At 35.0% G+C, this 27,232-nt stretch overlaps 3 protein-coding genes across 3 annotated transcripts; all 3 read right to left on the bottom strand.

Moving 5' to 3' along the window:
• Positions 1 to 12,350: 12,350 nt before the first annotated feature.
• Positions 12,351 to 13,361, bottom strand: LOC144433723 (melatonin receptor type 1A-like). Its single transcript, XM_078122078.1, has one exon. It carries the CDS (start codon positions 13,359 to 13,361, stop codon positions 12,351 to 12,353), a length of 1,011 nt encoding a protein of 336 aa, XP_077978204.1.
• Positions 13,362 to 15,342: 1,981 nt separating this feature from the next.
• LOC144433721 (melatonin receptor type 1A-A-like) lies at positions 15,343 to 16,344 on the bottom strand. Its single transcript, XM_078122076.1, has one exon. It carries the CDS (start codon positions 16,342 to 16,344, stop codon positions 15,343 to 15,345), a length of 1,002 nt encoding a protein of 333 aa, XP_077978202.1.
• Positions 16,345 to 22,546: 6,202 nt separating this feature from the next.
• Positions 22,547 to 23,485, bottom strand: LOC144433720 (melatonin receptor type 1A-like). Its single transcript, XM_078122075.1, has one exon. It carries the CDS (start codon positions 23,483 to 23,485, stop codon positions 22,547 to 22,549), a length of 939 nt encoding a protein of 312 aa, XP_077978201.1.
• Positions 23,486 to 27,232: the final 3,747 nt, after the last annotated feature.

Genomic DNA, 27,232 nt, shown 5'->3' with positions numbered 1-27,232 from the left:
ATCTCCAATTAAGCATTCGACAATGTGTGTGGGTACATATTTAAAATCTAGTGGTTTCGTACCGGAATTCGAAGGCATTCAGTTTACATACGGTAAATCTTCCTATGCAGAGATCTACTGCAGGTGGTATGGTGAACGTGATATTCAGCACGCTCTCTGATCGCGTTTACTATGTGAACTCGACAAATAAGCTTCATTAGTCCAAATGAGGTCGACTCCACAACGAAATAAAGTATTTACAAAGGATATTGTCCACACATGTTTGCCACGGGTTTCTCGGCAATTGTGCATGATGTTTAGTTTACTTTGTAGAAGACAATTTTGAATATTTATATAACCACTTAAACAAATAGCACAGAAGGATCAAGCATACCTAAGATCTTTGCCTACAAGACGACGAAAACCAAAACATCACGCACGGTCATATATACTTCTACGTTAACTGTTCAAAAAGTGGAAAGCGAAAGAATATAAGACACATGCTAAACGTCCTGATGCCCAGGGCTTCTTTTTCTTCTCATTTGTGCACATATCCCGAAGAAAAAACGTTAAGAAAGAGTATAAAACGCCTGAAATGATGAACACACATGAAAAGAATTAATGATCTATTACACAACGTTGCTGAGTTTTACCTTCTCGCAATCTTATCGAAAATACTCTAAAAGGTTTTAATTTGTTGAGATGTACTATACATGTACCCACGCCTCCATCGAGTTTGGCTAGATACTTTCAAAATGAGAGCGGCACGAAAATGGAACACGCTGACGCAATTTAATCTAAATCAATTTGCCTTGAAGAAGAATTCTTTCCCCCACGAAATGACAGTGGTTGGGCTTTGAGGATAATATTCACCCTTGGTATTTTGTAAATGGTTCTCTGAAATTTGAAACATATACCTACGGAATGATGCAGTAAAATCTGAAATGACAAACCAAAACACACACCTCCGTCGTTTTAAGCATCAAGACAATTTTTTTCGGGACTCAAAGGCGTCGGATTACATTTCGACTCTTAATAGTGAAATGAATGGTTATAAACACAATCAACTGACAGAACGTATATATAGTTGTAACCCAAACATTGAGCAATGCAGAATCTGTAAATGTGTGTGTTTGTGTGTTTTCATTCTACGTGTCACCTGAGACACGAAAAAAACTAGTTTTTATTAATGGAGGGTTTAAGATTGAAACTCTTACTTTGTGTCTTCGTGTTTTTACTTTATCTTGGGGGCTTTATTCAGAGCCTACAAAGAAAGTACTAGCATATAGAATTGCAAGTAGTGGTCTATGTGGCAGTCATTCAATTTAGAAATTGTGATACAATTATATAATAATTGACTAACTCTTAAAAATTATCAAATGTTGTAAGCGGACCGTTGTATCTAAAAGGTTTCGGTAGTCAAATTACGTTCGATATAAACGTGATTTAAATAAGAAGCACATACAATGTAAAAATAAGGCACTTCAATATCATAAGGCTAAGGATAACCACCAAAGATTGAAAAAGAAATTGCTACAAAAACGATTCTGCAATAAAAATTGCAGTCTTTTGAATAAGACTATTCTCTGTATTGTTTTTTTTTGTCAATAAATGTAATTATGCAAACATTATGGATATGACAAATTATTTAATAAATCATGTTTTTTTCACATTTCGTAATATCATTAGAAATCGTGTTACCCTACATAACAACCAGTTGTGTTTTTTATTCTTTATTGAAAGTATAGAATTTCATAACAAACTGAAAATTAATTATATTTTGATAAATAAATTATCACAGCGTCTACATATCCTTGGTTGCTAAGTCTACGCTAATTTTGATAGACATAATTTAATCACCAACAAAAATAAAATTAGTATATGTGTAAGTAGTTCAATTTTGTTGAATGTTGTGTTATAAAAGTCTTTAACGATGACAGCCTGAAGTAAAAAGGGCAAGAAATACAGAAACACGTGATTTTAAAGCAATGCTGCAGGCAAGTAAATTTCTTTTTTGCTTTTACTCTGGGTGGAAAAAAGTTAGTATTAACATCACAGAGAAACATAACAATTCTCACTCCAGTGATACATTTTTCAGCTACACATGCCCAATTAGTACAAACAGTCCTCTGCGCTTGCGCACGAATTTGTGGCCTGATTTCAAAAAGTTTAGCATCCGATAGTATGACGGACAGCCATGACAGACTTAGAAAAGTTACAAAACATTAATCTTCCAACAGTCAACTACAAGAGGGAATTCAGAACGGACCCCTTAGCTTGCTCAATGAGTGCAATCTTTATAAACTTGTCAATCGTGACGTGACCGAAATAGGAACATGTAGGCCCGAAAACATAAACTATATTCTAACGGTTTCGCATAAAATTGCTGCGCCTAACGACACACACACACACACACACACACAAATCCATACATACATACATACACACATACATACATACATACATACATACATACATACATACATACATACAATCCGTAACTATTCGTAGCTATCATTAAATCCTTTCAAACTTTCCCAGCAAAGGTCACTAACAAAAATTCTTAAGTATCTTTTTTTCCTTTAAATAGTGGTACTAGTATTTTGAACAACTCGTCTGCTGCATTCATAGTGTTCGTTGAGGTGATCAACAATCACATGTATCGCAGGAAAACACGGTACTCAAGTCTGCTGGCTTTGCTTGATCGCACACTTTCCATATTCTCCACATCAGAAAGATTCACGCACATTTCTCCAATTGATGTCTGTTTTCCCTTTTCCCGCTCCCCCCCCCCCATTTTATTATAATGGCACGCGTCCAATTTGGATTTTCTTTTGAGTTTGCCCGAAGTTTGACACGCCATATGGAGGTCAGGATATGAGATTCCTTTAGAAATGATTCACACTAATTTCCCGCCAAACCATTTCCTACAATTTTCGCAAATATATGCAGCACATATACGCCAATTTGCATTTTGCGGAAATATAATTCAGGTCAGTTATGCTCTCTGTCTTCAATAGGTTGCACAACAATATCCATACAATGTTTAGGGCACGAAATGACGAGAAATTATCAATGAGACAGTTATGAGATTTCTCAGGGACGTCGTCACTGCATGCTCAGTGGAGTTGTGGGTAGTGTCTTTCCATTTGTGAGGAGGATTTCATTTGGAAGTGTGAGATGATTTGGATGATACGCACACTATCATACTACTATCAATGCAACAATATACACCGAGGACAACTGTCAATCAAAAGTGCCAGGTGAAATGATCGTCTTGTCAAACGACAGAAATGAGACAATGCTCCAGCCATGGCTTAGATATGCTACATTGTTCGATTGGGATACGCATAACGATTTTAAAAGGAAAATAGGAAATACGCAAATAAATAGTAACGAATGGTCTTTCTGATATTAAAAGTTAGTCAAAATCCTAAACCAGCAAAACAAGCATGGCAGTTTATTTTTATTGTTTTGTGATCTTAGCAAACATGGCATAGAATATTGATGATAGTTGCATAAAATTCTTAAATGGCACTTAATTTAAAATAAATAGGCTAATTTTCGCTTTTTTGTCTCTTTATTATTTCGCAAAACCAGAAAGTATTTTAATTATGACCATGGATTATGGCAAGCCAAGTAGGCCAAAAGAACATTTTGATTTTGCAGTTTATTTTCTGAATTTTTTATTTTAGTTGTACGATTTTATTTTATATGTTCATTCATTTTTTCTTCCGAAAGGAAGAGATACATGTATATTAGGGCTGAAATGTGTGTGTGTGTGTGTGTGTGTGTGTGTGTGTGTGTGTGTGAAATTTGGCACAAGTGTTCCGTTGTGTAATGACAAGAACTGATAGGTTTCGGTAAAAATCACATTAATATTAATGAGCAATTTGCATAATTAATCGATCGATCGTCTGGTCGCACACACGCTTCATTTCAAAAGTGCGCCACTAACGTCGATGTAAGGTAAACCAGGAAGCTACGGTACGGATACACACTGTTGTTCTACACTGAGAAAGACTACTGATTAGATTTTGGTAAACATCCAATGAATATTAACTAGTTATTTGCATAATTAATGGTTTTGAGTAATCAAAGCTATATCTTTGGAACCCATACTTCAAATTCAATATAATTTGGTTTATATGTTATCCATAACAAAGCGCATATGCCCTGTAAAGTTCGTTAATTTAGCTTAAACATGCAACTGGCGGCGCCCGGGACCATTTTTGCATATGACTGACTGTACGTTTGGAGGTGGAGAACTTGTGATGACTCACTAGCAAGTAATCACCAAAATATAAACATTCCCTATCTGGGGTTTTCACATGCAAATACCGCATATTTGAATAATCCTGAATGACACACAATCTAAGCAGCTGTTTGCAGGGGAATCGTCTCATTTGGAGAGGTGTTTTTCATTCTATGAAACAAACAGACTGATTTTCAACTAATTTGTGTATCAAGTTACCATCCTACGACATTCACAAACAATTTGTACATGATACATGACCTGTGTGTTTCTCGAACCACAGACAAAATGCTGAAAACAAGACCCAGAAGCTAGTCCTCTGTACAGCAGTTTGAATGTCCCGTATTTGCATAGATTAGCCATAATCCTCTTTATATAGGGCAGTTGTGTCTTTAAGCTTTTATGAATAATTTGCATAATTTAATGACTTTGGGTAATTAGGCTATTTCTTAACCAGATTTAAACCGAATGCCTACTATAGATTTTTGGACTTACACACATTGTTGGAATGCAAAATTCTAAACTATAGTTATAATACATGATGTACCACTTAATTGGAAAATTAAGTATATGAAACTAAACAAAATTTGAAGCTTGCACATTTAACACATTGCCTAATTATAAAAAAAACCCCATTGCTTATGCGAATTAACCATATAGCTTATAAGTTACAACATCAAGCTTTAAATGACACATGCACTTCTTTACCATCGACCATCAATACATATACAAAATTATCTGCAAGTTGAGGTTTGCGTTCTTATGAAATAATGTAATTACCGAAATCATTAATAACTGTCGGATGGTATTTAGTTCAACATTTCGGCTCAGAGTCTACCAGAAGTCAGTCATATAAGAGCTACTCCACACCCCTGCTATGGAAATCGAGTGGTCCTAGACTGGTAAGAAATCGCCACAAGAATAAAAAGAAATCAACCCAAAATAAAAAACAAAATAAAAAAACTTGAACTAAAATAAGATAAGACAAAAATATATTTGAAAAGTGAAAAAATATTTTAAAAATGGCAGAAAAATAACAGAAAATTGGACAAGTAATATAAAAGATTTTGAAAACATACATACATACATACATACATACATACATACATACATACATACATACGTGTACATGCGTATATTTACTGTTTGGTATTCTTCCACTTTTTATGTTCATTTATTATCATTTGCTAGAGTGTCAGTATAATTCTTAGAAGTATTATATCCCTTCACCGTTCGTGGGAAGATGATATACGGAGGAGGTAGATTAAGCCCGTTTCGGAACAAATGCAATAAAACCGTACTAATCTACACTGCAGTATATATGCATACACATTTATCACACTATACCCACAAATTGTCCTGTAATATACATCTGTATGACATTTTTTTTAATTTTGTTTCAATCAAATAGATATCTCTCACAATAACATAATTACTTAAATACATCTGAAATTGTTCATAGCATACATTATGATATAATTATTTCATGAAAATATTCTCCAAATACATATACAGGAAATAAAGCCTATTAAGTGTCCATTGCCTTCACGATAAATTCATGCGATCACATTTCTCGTTTCGTGAAACTTTTAGGCAGGCCATCATTTCATATTCAATCAGATCAGAGGCACAACGTTTATCAAATTGATGATTTACAGAGATGGTTCAAATGTAACGACAGAAGACATAATATTCATATATTCATATATTTCTCAAACTGAAAGAGTTCTAGTGTTAAGTTAAGTCTAACAGAAGATATATATGTTGATCTTTTTATATGTAGTTTAACAAACATATAGTTACTTTGAATTTAAAAACATGCCATCTGTAACTGGAACGTGTTTTTAAAATTTTTGTTTTGTTATATATAATGACTTAATCATAACATCGTACACCCTGAACGATATTGAATCACTCGTGGGTAAACATATTTGCGTAAAGGTGCACACAGTATTGTACCAATCAAATTCATTTTTGGGCCCGCACACAAGATGAACGGCCCGTGCAACCATGAGTTCAGCCTTTCATGGTAGCAGTGACTTACAGACGGAAAAGACTTTCACATCACATTGACAAGTGGAGTGTCCAAATATTGGTATTTTAACAATTTTCAGTGAATATAACTGTTGGCTCACTGATTGAGAGAATATGTGTATATATATATAATGAAAGAAGACGGAAGACGAGTATGATATTACATTATGGATTTACGCTACGGACCGTTTCACCCGAAGGATCTTCAGGCGTAATATTGCAGTCGTTATTCACTTTACATGCTTTATATATATATATTCGTCGTTCGTATGAGCGCTGTTGGTTTTATTTTATTAGTCATCCTTGTACTGTAGCTTGATAAAGGTGTGCAAGACACACTGAAACGTCGCTATCAAGATTTCAACTTGGGATTGGAAGTAAGGACGACTTCGAACTTTCACTATCTATCCATCGAGTCACTTATATTGTCTATATATATATATATATATATATATATATACATATATAGTTTTGGTAGTACTGGAACTCTTTCTTGGTTGTAACTCGGAGTTTCACGCATTGTGCGATCATCAGACAACAGTTGTCTGATGATCTTTCTTGGTTGTAACTCCGAGTTACAACCAAGAAAGAGTTCCAGTACTACCAAAACTATTGCGCTCTGCCACTGCGGTATAGAGCAATGTCTTAGCAGATTGATACTCACGGAGTTATATATATATATATATATATATATATATATATATATATATATATATATATATATATATATATATATATATATATATATATATATATATATATACACAAAATACACAAGTTATGGTACGGAGCCGTTACTCAGAGTTTCACGCTTGAATGCGTCGTCCGAAGATCGCATTCAAGCGTGAAACTCTGAGTAACGGCTCCGTACCATAACTTGTGTATTTTGTGTAATACAGCTCTACTTCTCAGTATTGAGCGCTTTTCCTTCAGTTTATGACTTACCTCTTACACTGAATTAGTATATATATATATATATATATATATATATATATATATATATATATATATATATATATATATATATATATATATATATATATATATATATATATATATATATATATAATCAAAGTAATGTTGGTTGGAACTTGAGGTGCTTAGTTGTTACTCCGAGTTTCACGCTCAAAGCGATCATCAGACAACAGTTGTCTGATGATCGCTTTGAGCGTGAAACTCGGAGTAACAACTAAGCACCTCAAGTTCCAACCAACATTACTTTGATTATTCCCGCCCTGCTTACCCAAGCATCGAGCACTCTATTCTACGAGTTTGAAACTATTTACTATATATATATATATATGAGAGAGAGCTTGACGAATATAGTTTTCACAGAATCTTAGAGAACAATCTGTTAATCTTTAAAAAATTCTCACAACTGGTACACTGCATACAATTCGCAATAACCGTTTTAAAGCATTTCTTCTGTAGGGAAACCGCAACTGAAATAATTTGATCAACCTTCGCCATTTATTTATCTATTTGTTCCATTGTCATGGTAACAACAGACACTTTAAAAGCACTGTTCTGAAGGATAGCGATTGTAGATTTACAAATATAAATATACTCGTTTTAAATTGGGTAAAAAGCTGACACATCTATTTTGCTGAAGGCAATACTTCACTCCTTACAAAGAAATACAACCATTAACAGACCAAATTTGTGGCAGCCGAACAGAGCGAAAGTCGTTGGTGTCTTAGTGAGTGAGTGAGTGAGTGAGTGAGTGAGTGAGTGAGTGAGTGAGTGAGTGAGTGAGTGCAAAACAGAGAAATCAGAACAGAAAGGACAGAAATATATAGGATAGCAGTGATTTGTATAGCAGTGTTTAACTGTGGGATGGTATTTAGTTCAACATTTCGGCTCAGAGTCACTATCACAGATTTACTGCTGTTTCTTAATTTGGTTGTTGTGCCATAGTGAAGGTTTGCCGAACTACTTCGCTTATGACGATGGTTGTGATTTGCATAAATTGGTTAACAAAATACGGAACGCATCTCCTCTACATCGTGGAGGTAAAAAGTCCTTCCTACCTCCATGTCTATATTGAGTGCAATAGTTTTGAATTATTGTGGTTGATAGCATGCATTTTCAAAATCATGTACCATTTCGGTGTAAAAAGAACATGAATCCGGACAAGTTCGAAGTTTTCCAGGGAATTAACATCATAGCCTTTTTGGTTAGGTTGATTAAAAAATTCTGTTTGTGATATCAAAGAATGCCTGTGGTCATATGAACTCCGTAAGAATTACATGTGATATATTCCTCATCTTAGTCTTTATCCCTCCGGCCACTTCCGTATCTTTTCATAGCATGAAGTATGAAGTTGATATGCTGCTCGCACATACTTGTCTAGATTAGTGTACACAAAAAGTGGTGTTTAACAAAATAGTGTTAATATGCCCTTTGTTTGAATGATAGTACAGTATACACATATTTCATATGAAGTTAATGTACACAGGCGAGTCACACTACCCGCTAGAAAAATACAAACACTTCGATATCCCACAATAAAGTTATTCAAATAAAATTTCGAAAAAGTTATTTGAAATATAAACTTATTGAACGTAATGAGTCCATTCCTTTATAATACAAGTTCCTCAGCCGATCACCCGATCGTAGAATGTCCATGATACACTCATTCAACGCATTGAATGCATTAAATGTATTTCGTGCAAGCTTCCTAGACCGTCGACCGCCCGACGCTAGAATGTATTTCGTGCAGTCATAGAATGTAACATGTGTATCAAAAATATATAAAAAAACGCATTAAAACTCCAAGAACCATCGCCCGCCTATCTAGAATGTAGTTCATTGAATTATAGAATTCGTGTGTATTCAAATCAAGTGTGCACGCGAGTTGAGTATAACAACATGTTAGGCCTACCAGACGTCAGTCATATCAGAGCTACTCCACACCCCTGCGATGGAAATCGAGTGGTCCTAGACTGGAAACAAAAAAAATCGCCAAAAGAATAAAAAGAAGTCGGCTCGAAATAAAAAACAAAACAAAACAAAAACTTGAACTAAAAGAAGATAAGACAAAAATATATTTGAAAAGTGAAAATATATATAAAAATGGCAGAAAAATAACAGAAAATTGGACATATAAAAGGAAATCGTACAAGCAATATAAAACATTTTGAAAACAAAATTCCAATTCAAAATATTCTTTTTGCCTACTTGGCTTGCCATAGCGGATAGCGACGTACATGTACTAACATACATACATACATACATACATACATAGTTACATAGTTGCATACATACATACATACATACATACATACATACATACATACATACATAGTTACATCACATACATAGTTGCATACATACATACATACATACATAGATACATACATAGATACATACACATACATACATACATACATACATACGTATACATGCGTATATTTACTGTTTGTTATTCTTCCACTTTTTATGTTCATTTATTATCATTTGCTAGAGTGTCAGTATAATTCTTAGAAGTATTATATTCCTTCACCGTTCGTGGGAAGATGATATACGGAGGAGGTAGATTAAGCCCGTTTCGGAACATATGCAATAAAACCGTACTAATCTACACTGCAGTATATACGCATACACATTTATCACATACAATATACCCACAAATTGTCCTGTAATGTACATCTGAATGACATCTTTTTTAAATTTTGTAGACATTCTTTTATTTCAATCAAATAGATACCTTTCACAAAGAATAACATAATTACTTAAATACATGTACATCTGAAATTGTTCATAGCATACATTGTGATATCATTATTTCATGAAAATATTCTCCAAATACATATACAGGAAATAAAGCCTATTAAGTGTTCATTGCCTTCACGATAAATTCATGCGATCAAATTTCACGTTTCGTGAATCTTTTTGGCAAGCCATCATTTCATATTCAATCAGATCAGAGACACAACGTTTATCAAATGAATGATTAACAGAGATGGTTCAAATGTAACGACAGAGGACATAATATTCTTATATTCATATATTTCTTAAACTGAAAGAGTTCTAGTATTAAGTTAAGTCTAACAGAAGATATATATGTTGATCTTTTTACATGTAGGTTAATAAACATATAGTTACTTTGAATTTAAAGACATGCTAACTGTAACTGCAACGTGTTTTTTAAAATTGTTTTTTTTTTTGGTTATATATAATGACTTGATCATAACATCGTACACCCTGAACGATATTGAATCACTCGTGGGTAAGCATATTTGCGTAAAGGTGCACACAGTATGGGCCATTCAAATTCATTTTTGGGCCCGCACACAAGATGAACGCCCCGTGCAACAATGAGTTCAGCCTTTCATGGTAGCAGTGACTTACAGACGGAAAAGACTTCCACATCACATTGACAAGTGGAGTGTCCAAATATTGGTATTTTAACAATTTTCAGTGAATATAACTGTTGGCTTACTGATTGAGAGAATACTACTCAAGTAGCGCAGCTTGAAAACGGACTTGTCACCAAACAAATTCTTCTATTTATATAATATGTATGATACGAGTCTTGGTAATGTAAAATGTGAAGTGCACGAATATATATATATATATATATATATATATATATATATATATATATATATATATATATATATATATATATATATATATATATATATATATATATATATATATATATATATATATATATATATATATAATGAAAGAAGACAGAAGACGAGTATGATATTACATTATGGATTTACGCTACGGATCGTTTCACCCGAAGGATCTTCAGGCGTAATATTACAGTCGTTCACTTTACGTGCTTTATATATATATATATATATATATATATATATATATATATATATATATATATATATATATATATATATATATATATATATATATATATATATATATATATAATTTCAAAGTTCTTTAATACTTTTGACATGTTATATAAAGCTGTGAGAAAAGGTCTCGTCGACTAAAACCATCTATCTATATGTCATACTTAGTAGACGATACAAAATAGACATTCATGTAAATATATAGTGATTGGTTAAGATGATAAATAAACATTGTATATGTCAATTGTTATTAATAGTAGTCATTTGCACGAATTTGATGATCCTGGCAGCTGTGTTCATATGGTAGTCTGTAAAGAAGTGCATTGCCATAGTCAAGATTGGAAAAAGGGAGGGCTTGATCAGTTGCTGTCTTACTGAGAAAATGACGAACATCACCGATGTTGCAGAGATGAAAGTAAATGGAGTGACAGGTTGCAGATATGTTTTCTGTACGTATGATGACAATCAAAGATGACTCCTATATTCCTAGCTGAATCTGATTGGATGTTACTATAGACACGTACAGTCGACAGTCGTTCGTGCCTTTTTTTTGCTACGTTTTAACTAAAACTAATGTCGTCGCCTCGCCTCGATCCGGCCCAATACTATAACCGCATAGTGATAGCAACGAGTGACGAATGTAGTTTTAGATAAAAACGTAGCAAAAAAGCACGAACAACTGTCGACAGTCTATGTTACTAGAGCCAATCGAGAATTGGTTGATTGGACATGGCAGGTGCCTGAACTTAGATCTTATAAGCAGCATTTCAGTTTTACCATACTTCAGTTTTGATTTATTTCGGGTCATCCAGGATTTGGTGTCATGAACGTCTGATTCCATGATGTCGACTGAGGGTGAGGTGTCTAACGGTAAAACTGATAATTACAATTGATTGTCGTCTGCGTACAGGTGAAATTCAAGTCACGTTGACGAATAAGCTGTCCAAGTGAGATGAATATGCAGAAAAGTAAGGGACCGAGCACGGAACCTTGTGGTACACCAGATTCCAGACTTTGGGATGCTGAAGAGACACCATTGATAGTTACTGATTGATTTCGATTTCTTAGGTAACATGAGAGCCATTGTAGATAAATATCAGTAATGTCAGGGTTGGATAATCTTGATATTAGAATGTGGTGAAATTAATTATTAAATGCAATTAGAAAAGAAATCTAGATAATAGTAACAAATATACGGAATTGTTCACCTCAGTTCTTTCTTTTGCCCACGTCTGCATTTCCTGTCATTCGAAAACTCAAGTATTTGTAATATGTGTGGTTGTTGTCGGTGGTTTGTAGATTATTCGACCTGTTATCAACTCTTTGTAGGCTTTCCGAACGTTCTTGTTGCTTACACCATACAAGATCGGGTTGATAACGCCACCGATGTGCATGCACGGGTACAAAAGCAATAGGGTATCGGGTGATGGTCTCGTGCCTAACGCTCTGTAAACGTTCAATAAGATTAAAAACGGCAAGTAACCGAGGAGGCAAAGACAGAACACGGCTATTAGGACCTTTACCATACGCACTTCTTGTGGGTTTGGACTTTTCTTGTTGTTGTTGTTGTTGCTGTTGTTGTTGCTGCTGCTGCTTTGCTGGTTAGTGTCGTGAGCCTGGATTCGTCGTCGACTTTTACGTATGAACAGGAATATCAGAAAATAACTTACAACGACAACAGCGGTTGCAATGTAGTTGGTGCCGTAGATAAAATATATCTTTATCAAAGGGGTGTCGTACCCTCGGCACCTAAATACAAGAGGCTGGTACTTCGACTTATTAATGTCACCCGTGGAGTATAGTATTATGGGATAAATCCAACATATCGCCAGAGATATTGCCACCGACACTTTGTTGGTAAGCCGACGATATTTCTCGTTGTGGACAACATACACGTATCTGTTCAGGGCAATACCGGCACTGAGCATTAAGGATATTGTTAACAAGCCAGGATGCAGTTTCTGATGGAGAACGCAAAATGTTCTTGAAAATCTCCAACCACGGCGAAAGTAGGAGTCGCTGGATATTGCAGAAATGAATACTGCTGCAAGTATATCAGTTACGCTGAGATTAGCCAAGTAGACGTTACCATATGTACGAAGTTGTTTCTTCAGCAGAATCACCGCAAAGAAAACCACGTTGCCAACGAGGGCAAGTATAGCCATGATGGCTTCGATGGTACCAACAACTTGGGTTACCCAGACGTCCGGTAACTTCATCATGCTAGCCTGTGCTGATATCACATCGGTGGTGTTACTATGCCCCATGATGTCTATCTCTGTGTGTAGCGAAGAGATCGTAAACAGCAATCCACTTTACGTGTGTAGCTGTTGGTATCAACACATAGCATCACAGTTATGGTCGTTAGTTGACGGGGTTATCAGAAAATGAGTAGTCGATTCCCTTCATTTCCCTATAATAATGAGGCTTTTCTGATTGGTCCATGTTGTCCACGTTTCCCCCTAAGAGGATAGTGTACGTTCTATTCAACAGTATTGATATTGCACATATGCCACCCACTCACATCTATGGCATATGTATGTAATGTTACTTCAGAGATAAAAAAACACACATTAAGGAAATGACGGATTCCTAATTTAAATCCATACTAAAGTACTCTTTCAAAATGATTAAGATTTTTAATGCGAAAATCTTAATCATTTAAAATCATTTTGTGAAAGTGCATTACACATTTTTTAGAAAATCATCACTATCTATTAATAATATCATAATGTGTTTAGTTCTTGTTGCGATTAGCCCTTATAGTAATTGCTGTTAAAGGGCAAGATCTGAAAGTTTTAACTCTCGCTGTGATTGGTCAGTCTTGGCCACGCACGTCTCTCCGTAATTTGGATAGTGTGCTAATCTTTCGACCTGTGGTATATATGATATTATAAATAACATCACGGAAATGACGGACGACAATTCTAAATATTTCAAATCCCTGCAAGAGCACTTTAAAACGAGTATATTTTGCAATGAAGACGTCTAAGTTGTAGCATTTTGTCCAAAGACACTATAAAATATCTTTAAAAAAAAGATTTTCCTACTTTTAACACATTCAATTGGATATGTATCCGCCAATGCGTAAACCTATAGCGCCATTGTATTGATTTTGCTACAGATCATCAGTTTAAATGCCATGATGGGAAAACAGATTTTATGTCTCTCACATTACACACAATTACAAATATAGGACAAGTGAGAGAGCTTGACGAATATAGATTTTACAGAATCTTAGAGAACAATCTGTTAATCTTTAAAAAATTCTCACAACTGGTACACTGCGTACAATAACCGTTTTAAAGTATTTCTTCTGTAGGGAAACCGCAACTGAAATAATTTGATCAACCTTCGCCATTTATTTATCTATTTGTTCCATTGCCATGGTAACAATAGACACTTTAAAAGCACTGTTCTGAAGGATAGCGATTGTACATTTACACATCTAATTATACTCGTTTTAAATTGGGTAAAAAGCTGACACATCTATTTTGCTGAAGGCAATACTTCACTCCTTACAAAGAAATACAACCATTAACAGACCAAATTTGTGGCAGCCGAACAGAGCGAAAGTCGTTGGTGTCTGAATGAATGAATGAATGAATGAATGAATGAATGAATGAATGACAAACTAACTATATGTGTACGAGTGTTTTCCAAGAAGATAATGTGCAGTTGATCGAATTCAAAGCTGATAGGTATTGTATAACAAATTCCGAATTCAATATTTCAATCTTACGACAATTATTTCTTCATATAAAGATATCTATTACAGCATATTAAAGTACAACTCAAGCACAATATCGTTGACAGTAAGTCTGCAAACGCATCAACTTTACATGATATATGCCTACAGTCTCAACTTTACATGATATATGCCTACAGTCTCAGTAAAATCATCAATGCCTCTTGTTAAAACAGTTGATTGAAAGTTGTACAGTTAGGGATAGCATCGGGTCTATATCTACCGCCTTTGAATTGTTGACATTTAGCGGTGTCTTTATAAGATATATATATATATATATATATATATATATATATATATATATATATATATATATATATATATATATATATATATATATATAGAGAGAGAGAGAGAGAGAGAGAGAGAGAGAGATAGAGAGAGAGAGAGACTGAATAAGTGCAATATGCTTTCTCTTCTTTTTCTATTCGTTTTTCTCTACTTTCCTTCGCTTGATGACTTCTTGTTCGTCTGGAAAGCATACCAAGTTTTTCGGCAGGCTACGTTACGGTGGTGTTCATGGACGTGACTGGTGTTGACGCCTTCCAGATTATTCGACCTGTTACCAACTCCATGTAGGCTTTCCGAACATTCTTGTTGCTAACACCGTACAAGATCGGGTTCATAACGCCACCGATGTGCATGCACGGGTACAACAGCAGTAAAACATCGGGCGGTGCTCTCATTTTCAATTCCTTGTATACATTTAGTACGATTACGAACGGCAAGTAACCGAGGAGGCAAAGACAGAACACGGCGAGTAGGACCTTTAACATGCGCACTTCTTGTGGGCTTGGACTTTTGGAGTTGTCGTTGTTTTGGTTGTTTCCTTGCTGGTTTGTTCCGTGAGCCTGGATTCGTCGTCGACTTTTACGTATGAATAGGAATATCAGAAAATAGCTGACTACGACAACGGCACTTGCAATGTAATAGGTAAAGTATATGATATACAACTTTATTAAGGATGTGCCTGTTCCTTGGCATCTGAATATAGGAGGTCGGTATAAAGACTTACCCACGGCATTTAATATTATAGGATAAATCCAACATATCGCCAGAGATATTGCCACCGACACTTTGTTGGTAAGCCGACGATATTTCTCGTTGTGGACAACATACACGTATCTGTTCAGGGCAATAGCGGCACTGAGCATTAAGGATATTGCTAACAAGCCAGGATGCAGTTTCTGATGGAGAACGCAAAATGTTCTTGAAAATCTCCAACCACGGCGAAAGTAGGAGTCGCTGGATATTGCAGAAATGAATACTGCTGCAATTATATCAGTAACGCTGAGATTAGCCAAGTAGACGTTACCATATGTACGAAGTTGTTTCTTCAGCAGAATCACCGCAACGAAAACCACGTTGCCAACGAGGGCAAGTATAGCCATGATGGCTTCGATGGTACCAACAACTTGGGTTATCCAGACGTCCGGTAACTTCATCATTCGAGCCTGTGCTGGCATAATATCAGTCGTGTTGCTGTACGTTGTGTTGTCCATCTTTGTGTAGAATAAGCTAAGGCCTTAAAGAATACCTGTCTGTTACTATCCTTGATGATGGTTATAGGATGAGTTGAGATGGAAGGGTCGATTCCTTTAATTTCTCAAACATTCATGTTCGAATCCTTCTGATTGGTCCATGTTATCTACTCCTTTGTGGTAATAGTACACTATTATACTCTAGCTATTAAATCGTTTGAACGTATCCCACATCACGGCTTGGGCATATATGACATGCTACTTACAATGAAAACCAGATTTAAACTGAATGCCTCCCGTAAGGGAATCACTTATTATGCAAATAACTAATTAAACTAAAAAGAAAATATGGCAACAGGCTTTTATGGACAAGCGTGCTTTCTTAGGTTAATGTATGTGCCAAATTATACGGAATTTGAAGAGTGTATGATACTGCTTAATTACTGAATATCGTTCATTATTCAAAATACTCATTAAAGGTAAATGTTGTGGCAACAAACTTCATAGGACAGGTGTGTATTATTATGGTTGATATATGTACCATATAATACACAATTTGAAGTGTGCATTTTTAAGATACAGCCTAGTTACCAAAAATCATTAATTATGCAAATATTTCATGAAAACTGCAAGCTATATCAACAAATTTTATAAGACATATCCGCTCTGTTATGGTTAACATATGTACTAAATGATATTGAAATTCAAGCAGGCATCCTTATGATATATCTTAATTACCGAAAATCATTAATCATGCAAGTTAGTTATTAACACCGTAAGGTACATCAACATTTTGTAGGGCATATAAAGTTTGTTATGTTTAATGTATGAAGTAAATTATATTGAAGTTGAAGCTTGCAGTCTTAAGATATAGCCTAATTACCGAAAATAATTAATTATGCAAATTATTCATTAATACTAAGGTACATCAACTAACTTTATAGGACATACACAATTTGTTATGGTTAATGTGTGTATGAACTGAATTGTATTGAAATTGAAGTATGCAGTAGTAAGATATAGCCTAATTACCAAGAATCATGAATTATGCAAACTATTCACTAACACTGAAAGGTACATCAAAAAGCTTTACAGGACATATGCGATTGTTATGGTTAATGTGTGTACTGAATTATATTGAAATTGAATTACCGAAAATCAATAATTATGCAAATTATTCATTAACACTGTAAGATACGTCAACAAACTTGATAGGACATTTGTGTTTTCGTATGGTTAATGTATGTACTAAATTATATTGAATTTGAAGTATGCATTCTTAAGATATAGCCTAATTACCAAAAATAATTAATTAATCAAATTATTCATTAACGCTGTAAGTTACATCAACAAATTTTATAGGACAAATGTATGTTGTTATGTTTTACGAACACACTAAATTATATTGAAATTGAAGTATGCAGTCTTATGATATTGCTTAAGTAGTTGGTTTCATTGATATGCAAATTTCCCTAATTGACATGAACAGATCTCGCTCAAAAAACTAATCAGGTCTAGCCATTACCCCAAACAATATAGGTACCAAATTTCATTACAATCGAGCCAGCCGTTTTTGAAAAATGGTGACACACACAGACAGACATCCCCCTTTTAATACTTTCCGTACCCTTACGGGAGGTAAAAATGTATATCTATGTATAAATATGAAAATGGTGGCTCTCTTTCAAAATTCAACTTGACATGTGTCAGAATTTCGCATTGTTGACGTGCATGAACGCCAACATTTTGCACGATTATATTGTACTTTTTACGAGTTCTTTCGTTTTTAGCATTTAGAGTTGGAACGTTCCATTAGTAATCTAGGCATTGAATTCATCTCAACGGAAAACATATGTTTTCTTCTCAGAGTACACACAATGGAAAATACAGGATGAATACAAACGTTGACAAATATAAAGCGTCTTTGGAAACCATCTGTTTATTCCAAATAATTTCCCAGAACTCTTACACTGTTTATATGATTTTTCATACTTCAATAGTGCGTGATATGATTTGAGAGGTGTATAATTAAAACGACTGTGGTAATTTTTATTAACTTGATATTTGTATCCAATTGCTTTGGTAACGGCTTGAACTCCTCTGAGCTATTGATAAAGGTTGCATATTTAATTGCGCTACTTCGGGTCAAAACTGAAATATAAAGCATAAACCAGAAGGGAGTGCATTGATGACGTCAATACGTTATCAGTGCAGTGATAATAAAAACTGGAACTGGGTGGTCGCAATTAAGCGAAAAGTTTCAAAATTATAACTGGGTATCATCAGATTAGTAGATATGAAACAACACTAAGATATTCTGTGGAAAGCTAAGGTGACCAAAGGTCAGCATAATGTAAGATGTGTACATAGACATAATATCTTCATAGCATTCTACACACCAGATATGAACTGATTACGTATTCATATAAAATAACAATATGTATACCTTTCGGAAGGGTTATTGTTTCTAAATGTATCCCTTTATTATCATCAACATATATAGCAAAGTATATGGCACTTGAAGCATGCATTGTTAAGATATAGGACATCACTCATTACAATGAAATTACAGACTATACCATCAGGCAATATCGGACATTGTTATCACCACTGCATTTACTTATATGACATAATTATACAAATAACCCAAATAAAACTGTAAGCTACAACAACACGCTTTACAGTAATCTACACGCGTGCTTAATTAAGATATAGCCTTATTTCTGAAAATCTGTAATTTATGCAGGTTACTATTAAGTATTCATAGTACGTACCCTAAACCCGTCTTCTTATAATTAGCATAAGGAAGATGTACAGCATGTTTATGCATTAGTTTTTCGGAATATCGTTATATCAGTTTGTGTTTATCTTGGAAAGCTGGGAGCCCTGTATACACAGTTGTATAGTAAATAAGTGTATCTGGAACTGCAAACTCACATACACAAATAATATTAACCAGGAAGATGTGTCGACATCGATGTTCCGTCCTATGTATTAGAAAAGGGTATATGTACAGTCTTTGAGTAGACTGAGAAAAACACAAAGTCCAGGTTTTTACTTGCTTCCTTCAGTTCATTTCTACAGCCCTTACATAGAACACACGCGTCCATTTATGTCATACTTGATGTTGTCTTCGTCCAATTAATTTTTCTAATAAAAACCCCAATATTTATTGTATTTACTCACATTTTCACTTTCTAACAGGCGATTTTAAAATATATCTAGGTAAATAAATGATGTCATCACATTCCAATAGAATTGTACGACTGAAAATCGCCCGATATCAAACTTGCTGCAGGCGATTCAATTGTACCTGTTACAAACTATCAATCATCACACATCACATTTTATCCACCCAAATGCACAAACCCTACTTTTCATCCCGGCTAATGAGAAAATGAACTTCATTGCATAACATGTGACCTCCTGATTCTTTTTTCTGAAAAGTGGCTCTCCCTCAATTTACTTACTTTACCCCATTCACATATTTCAAAACATGTGCGAACATGCTGTCAGAAATGCAAAGGGATACCGGTTCCATAATCAATAGACTCAATCCCACCGCTGCCACCACACTGATTAATTTACATAATGTTATCCGATGCTCATGAAAAGTTGAATTATATCTACTGTGGCTATCGAGTCAAAAAAATTATTTCTTTGTTACATCATTATTAATGAAGGTACTGGGCGTCTCCCACAACTACCACCACGTGAATTTGTGGGAAGGCACTATATTAATTAATTTATGTGTTAAAGTCTAATTGGCATAGCTAAGACCAGAACTCCGAAAGACTAGTTGGGTGCACCACTGATATTGTTGGAATCGAGGTCAACATTCCCAATATCTTACCACACCCTCTCAATCCTGTGAGACTTACTTTATTAATCTCCACACACCACAATTAACAATTTATTCATTCATTGCATGGATGTCAGCAGCTTTTTGATTGATATGTACTGATATTAGGGTACAGTGGTGGCAGTGATGGGATCACATCAAAATAGCAAAACATTGCAAAGTTAGATATTACAATGAGGAAAAGTAAATGTGACCCGCCCATAGTTCCAATTTCTAAAACATAGTACTCTAGATGAACCAACTTGTAAAATATAAATCCTATCCCCTAATTTCCCCAGCCATCCCCCTCCTTGGAATTACTGAAGGCACCACTATAAGTATAAGTGGCACTTTGTTCTTTTCTTTAAATGCAAATCATAGTCGAGGTGTCCAATTCAATGGTGACGACAAATCAGAAGCAACTGTGTCATTCTTACAATGTATTCAATGAAAAGCCGAAGCGGTCGCACAATAAATTCCTTTTGTCAGGTGAGTTTGAAATTATCCTATAGGTATTGACAACTTTTTTGACATCACTGTCTTCACCCATCTCATACAATCCAATGGTAATAGTTGAAGTACTTTGCTGTGTCGCACTGAACAAAGGCAACATACTAACCCGACGTCATCAACATATAATTACTTTTTATAAGAATTCGTATGACTACAGTTCCTTTCGGCAAAGAGATACGAGATTGTAGTACTTTGCTAATCTGGGATATTTATCAACCCATCATGCCATGCCAACATTGTTAATGTTTTGCCGAAACCTGCATTAATACAATATCGGTCTTACACGCCGCAAAACTATTATTTCTTCGACGTGTATGAATGAAAGGGACTCCGAGGCATGACTCGGTAGTGTCAATAGGCCCATTACTTTTCTTACTGGGAACAATTTATCGCAAAGTAACTTCAGGTGTTATAATTGGACAGGACCCGTGCTTACAGTATGGCTAGTCTGACACAATATGTAACATTTACACGTTTGAGGGAGAATCATAAGATGACATCACATTTACCCACCCCATACGAGGGTTTTGAGACAACAATGCAATCTCAGATAAAATGTGTGTTTATTCAATTCCTTACAATATATATAGATTGATTCCACAAAAAAGATACATCATAGCCAACATATAAATTCTTTCATCCATGTTCTAAAATCATTATACGCTAAATGCACTGATTTCACAATCATTCAGGCTAAAAGACAATCAGCACAAGTCGTTCGAAATGTAAATCTACTGTCATGGTATCTCCGACGTTCAGAGTTGTACTGACGAATTATTTGCCAACTAGCTAGAGCAAACAACCTCTTGATTTATCAAACAATGTTGGCAAATCAGAAAACACTGGCGGCAGATGAATAGTTAAATGTCCCCGTTGACGAATATCTCCAATAACGTCTAGATTTGAAAACACGCTTTTTGAACGGTTCTAAGTAAATCGAATTGTTATGTGGTTTTATAGACTAATAGTCTATGAGTCTAGTTGTTTGTGTCAAGATATTGACCAAGTGTACCTAGTTTGATATATCTGCAATATCAAATCACATACGGCATCAAATCCTTTGTGAATTTCTTTTTTTCTCCATATTTGTAGAGTAAAGTAAATGATAAATACGTGTACTGAATAGTTCGTCAATTTGTTGACAAAGACTGTACTGTGCAGACGAAATTTTCAGGTACAATGTTCACGCTTGTCTTTGGAGTAAAAGTTCAATTCGATACTATACACACAAGATATAGGATAAGGGAAAAGACCATTAATCACTAAATATCTAAAGAACATCTATCTTGACACTGTCATCATGAATAATACAATACAGTACAATACAATACAATACAATACAATACAATACAATACACCCTTATTAATGCTGTTGAAATCAAAATATCATATGAATACATTGGCTAAGTGTGCCTAGTACATAATAAGTGTTTATTCTGTCGGCGTGTACTATTATGTTCATTAGTCAACCTTGAGTAAAGGTAATGTTTACAAATTCAAATTCTGTATATCAATGTTCTGAGAAGTATGCCCAATTTACATGATAGTAACTATTGCACCTTGCAATACAGCTATAACTGAATTGCTGACAGTGATCTACATACAAAAGAAGGTTAAATCTATCAATACACATTATGATATCTGGATTAGAATATACATAGTACTACTTCGACAATAATAGCTACTCTATGTCTACTTACTTTGCGTTTGTCAATCTTCCTTGTGTGCTGTCATCCAGTGATATTGATAATTATTTAGAAAATTACTCACTGAGTTTCAAAACATTTTCTTGTCAAATCTTTAATATTTTCTTTTCAATGCTAGATGGTATCTCACTGGTTTGAAAAGCTTAACATGTTGTTCAGCAACCTACGCATTGTTAATGGGCACGACTTGTGTTGACGTTTTGCTGAACAACCGACCTGTTACCAACTCCTTGTAGGCTTTCCGAATGTTCTTGTTGCTCATGCCATACAGGATTGGATTCATGACGCCGCCAATGTGTAAGCACGGATACAGCATTAATTGGGCATTGGCCGGTGGTCTCATGTCGAACATACTGTAGACATTCATTAAGACTACAAACGGCATGTAGCCGAGGACGCAAAGACAGAAAACGGCGATTAGGACCTTTAACGTGTGCACTTCTTGTGGGCTTGGACTTTTGGAGTTGTCGTTGTTTTGGTTGTTGCCTTGCTGGTTGGTACCGTGAGCCTGAACTCGTCGTCGGCTTCTGCGTATGAACAAGAATATCAGAAAATAGCATATGACGACAATGCCACTTGCAATGTAATTGGTAAAGTATGTGGTATACAGCAGTATGGATGTACCGACTAGTTGGCATCTGAAAATAGGAGGCCGGTATATAGACTTACTCACGTCATCCACTGTATTTAAGATTAATGGATAAATCCAACATATCGCCAGAGATATTGCAACGGACACTTTGTTGGTAAGCCGACGATATTTCTCGTTGTGGACAACATACACGTATCTGTTCAGAGCAATACCTGCACTGAGTAATAAAGATACTGTCAACAAGCCAGGGTGCAGTTTCTGGTGGAGGATGCAGTAACTTCTTGTAAATCTCCAACTACGGTAGAGGTAAGAGTCAGTTACTATTGAAGAGACGAACACTGCTGCAATGATGTCAGTCACACTGAGATTAGCCAAATAGACGTTGCTGTATGTACGAAATTGTTTCTTTAGCATTATGACAGCAAAGAAAATCACATTGCCAACGAGGGCGAGCAACGTCATTACACATTCGATACTACCAACTACTTGGGTTACCCAGACAGCCGGCATCTTCATCATGGGAACATGCAACGGTATCGCCTCGATGGTCGTGGTGTTGTTTGTTGTGGTATTCATCTCTGTTTGAAACTTGAAAAAAACTGAGGCGCTTACTACGAGCAGAGTTACTGAAGGAAAAGTAATGTACTGGCGTCCAAAGTACAACATTGTTTAAAATAAAAATCTAAGACTTGTTTTATAAGCCACATTCTACGTTCTCCATTTCGGCATTCTTATGGGATATTTTATGATTTTATGGTCAATAATGATCAAGATCAGCCCTACCTCACAGTAACGTCGATATGATAATGTTGCATTTGAATAATGTATACAAACTGTCCAAATGAAATGTTGCCTTCAGTGCCGAAGGGCCTAAGCCAACAATTGCTACTTTAATACAATTTTCAGCTACTTATTTCATATGCTTCAAGCCAAAGTATTTACGCGTGCATCATCGTGATAATGATTCTTTTTAAATAAAAGTAAGTTATAGATGTAGTCATGGTCAAACTATTGTTGATAATCTCTTCCTCTATAGACACGCGAGGAGACATGCACCAATATGGAAAGATAGGAAATAAGACTAAATAAATAAACACAATAATCTGTACATTTTGGAGGTCAATAACTTCTATGGATGACTTGAAGTATTGAATTTATTGAGAGAGAGAGAGAGAGAGAGAGAGAGAGAGAGAGAGAGAGAGAGAGACATACATACATACATACATACATACATACATACATACATACGTACGTACGTACATACATACATACATACATACATACATACATACATACATATATGCTCAGAGTAAGTTAGTGTTGGACGTAACAAGACAACTCCATGGATTCCCTGTCAACTGTTTGCTTGTTTCTCTGCGTACAGGGATCTTACGAGCTTGGGAAAGTTTGGAATTAATTCACACTGAGATCATATGTCAACTTGCCAGAATCATATACCATGTGATCATAGTTTGTGTCAGAGACAGTACAAGAGTGAACTCATAGACACGGCTGTGCGACACGGTTCTATTCCTCCTTCACTTGTATGATTCTTTATTCCCAATTTCACTCTCTAACAGGCGATTTCTAAAATAACATTTAAGTAAATAAATGATGTCACCATATTTTAATAGGATTGTACGACTGACCATCGCCTGATATGAGATTTGCTGACGATTCAATTGTACCTGTTACAATCTGTTATCAACCATCACAAATCTGTTATTTAGTCTGACCAAATACACAATCTCGACTTTCCATCCAGGCTCCTGGGAAAAGCGAGCCTAGTCTTTTGTGTAAAATATGACCCTCCCCCGATTCCTTTTTCTGAAGAGGATCTCCATCATCAATTTACATATATTTAGAGCATTACCCCATTCACATATTTGAAAACATGATGTCAGAAATGCAAAGGGATACTAGTTCCATAATCAAAGGACTCAATCCCACCGCTGAAACCACATTGATAATTTTAAAAGATTGTATTTGATAGTCATGGAAAGAGACATTGTACCTACTGTGGCTATTGATTCAAAATGATTAGATATTGTTTAAATTATTAGTAAAGTCACTGCGCATTTGTCACTGCTACCACCAGTGTTTGGTGAGATTGGTAATTTTTCCTCATTGTAATCATTTTGACGATGTAAAATCATACACTTGATAGGAAATATGTGAAACTTTTTAAACTGTTTACATTTAAGTAATCGTGATCATGATTGAGCGTTTGTTTACAACCTCATTTCGATAAATGATGTCAGATTAATCACAATCATGATTGGGCAATACAATACAATACAGTACAATTCATCTTTATTATTCCAACGTGGGCAATTACTTGTGAGAAAGTTGAAAAATAACACCATAATATACATTAAAAATATTTATATCAAGGTCACAATATGCATTAAAATGTGTATAGTAATAGTTAAAAAACCAGATTTTAACTGAATGCCTCCCGTAGGGAATCACTAATTATGCAAATAACTCATTAAACTAAAAAAACTATGGTAACAGGCTTCATTTGGACAAGCGTGCTTTCTTAGGTTAATGTATGTAAGAGTGTTTGATACTGCTTAATGCAGTCTTAAGATATAGCCTAATTACCGAAAATCATCAATTATGCAAATGATTCATTAACACTGTAAGGTACATCAACTAACTTTATAGGACATACACAATTTGTTATGGTTAATGTATGTACTGAATTGTATTGAAATTGAAGTATGCAGTCATAAGATATAGCCTAATTACCAAGAATCATTAATTATGCAAATCATTCATTAACACTGATAGGTACACCAACTAGCTTTACAGGACATATGCGATTGTTATGGTTAATGTGTGTAAAGTTAGATAATACAATGAGTCAAAGTAAATCTCATCCGCCCTTAATACCATAAATCCTATCCCTTAATTTCCCCAGGCCTCCTCCTCCTTGGATTTACTGAAGGCCCCAGTACAAGAGTGCCTTTCTTTTAAAGTAAATCATTTCAGTCAAGGTGTCCAATTTAATAGTGACGACCAATCTAAAGTACCTGTCTTATTCTTATGATGTGTTGAAAGAAAATCCGAAGCAGTCGCAGACTAAATTTATGTTGTTAGGTGCGTTAGAAATTAATGTCTGTATTAACATTTTTTTTGTCATGACTCTCTTCACCCATCCCATACAATCCAATGATAATAGTTGTAGTATATTTTGTAGCACTGAACAAAGGCAACATACTAACACGACGTCATCAACATATAATTACTTTTTTATAAGAATTCGTTTTACTACAGTTCCTTTCGGCAAAGAGATACGAGATTGTAGTACTTTGAACATCTTTATCGATTTGACGAAAATTGCATTAACACAATATCGGTCTTTCACGCCGCAAAACTATTCTTTCTTCAAAGTATGAATGAAAGGGACTCCGAGGCATGACTCGGTAGTGTCAATGAGGCCCATTACTTTCATCCTTAAGGATTTCTGACACGTTGTGCAACACGTTATGTGAAATTCACAGGTTTGAGGAGAATCATGAGACGACATCCCTGTTCCCCATCACCATACGAGTGTTTTGAGACACACACATTGAACCAATGCCATCTCATATAAGATGTGTATTTATCAAATTCACTAAAATTTGTAAATATGGTAAATATCAACAGGAAAAGATCCATCATAGCAGTCTGAAAGGCAATCAGTGCAAATCTTTCAAAACAACAATCTACTGTCATGAAATCTCTGAGGTGTACTGATAACATATTTACCAAAAAGAGCAAAAAATATCTTGATGTATCAAACAATGTTGGCACAGTAGAAAACAATGGTGGCAGATGAGTAATTAAATGTCTCAGTTGATGAACATCTCCAATACCGTCTAGATTTGTAAACACTCTTTTGGAAAGTGAATTAAATTGTTGTGTCGTTTAGTCTATGGGTCTAGCTGTCTGTACAAACGCTAAATACACATATATAAGTTATATAAGCTTAAAGTTGTTTATGGCTGACTCTCACACCCTGAACAGGAAATACCACTTTGAAGACTTTACAAATACACTTATATAAGCTTAAAATTGTTTATGCCATACACGATCCAAGTTGAACAAAAATATGGAATACGCAGGTCTTTTTATGTCACTACAACGCGTGTCTATGTCATGTAAATATTTGTCCACGTCACAAGGTTCTGCTGTGTTCGAAGTATGAGTAGTCAAAATGTTCAAAATTGCCATTACTTTCACCGATATTTCTTTGATATTACTGGTGCT

The sequence above is a fragment of the Glandiceps talaboti genome, chromosome 4 (genome assembly GCF_964340395.1).
Source record: "Glandiceps talaboti chromosome 4, keGlaTala1.1, whole genome shotgun sequence".
Lineage (NCBI taxonomy): Eukaryota > Metazoa > Hemichordata > Enteropneusta > Spengelidae > Glandiceps > Glandiceps talaboti.
Note: the sequence above shows the minus strand (reverse complement) of the source record. Positions and strands in the feature narration are given on the sequence as shown.

What these genes read in the sequence shown, in the direction of transcription:
- LOC144433723 (XM_078122078.1), bottom strand. Translation starts at nt 13,361, where the DNA reads ATGGGGCATAGTAACACCACCGATGTGATATCAGCACAGGCTAGCATG.
- LOC144433721 (XM_078122076.1), bottom strand. Translation starts at nt 16,344, where the DNA reads ATGGACAACACAACGTACAGCAACACGACTGATATTATGCCAGCACAG.
- LOC144433720 (XM_078122075.1), bottom strand. Translation starts at nt 23,485, where the DNA reads ATGCCGGCTGTCTGGGTAACCCAAGTAGTTGGTAGTATCGAATGTGTA.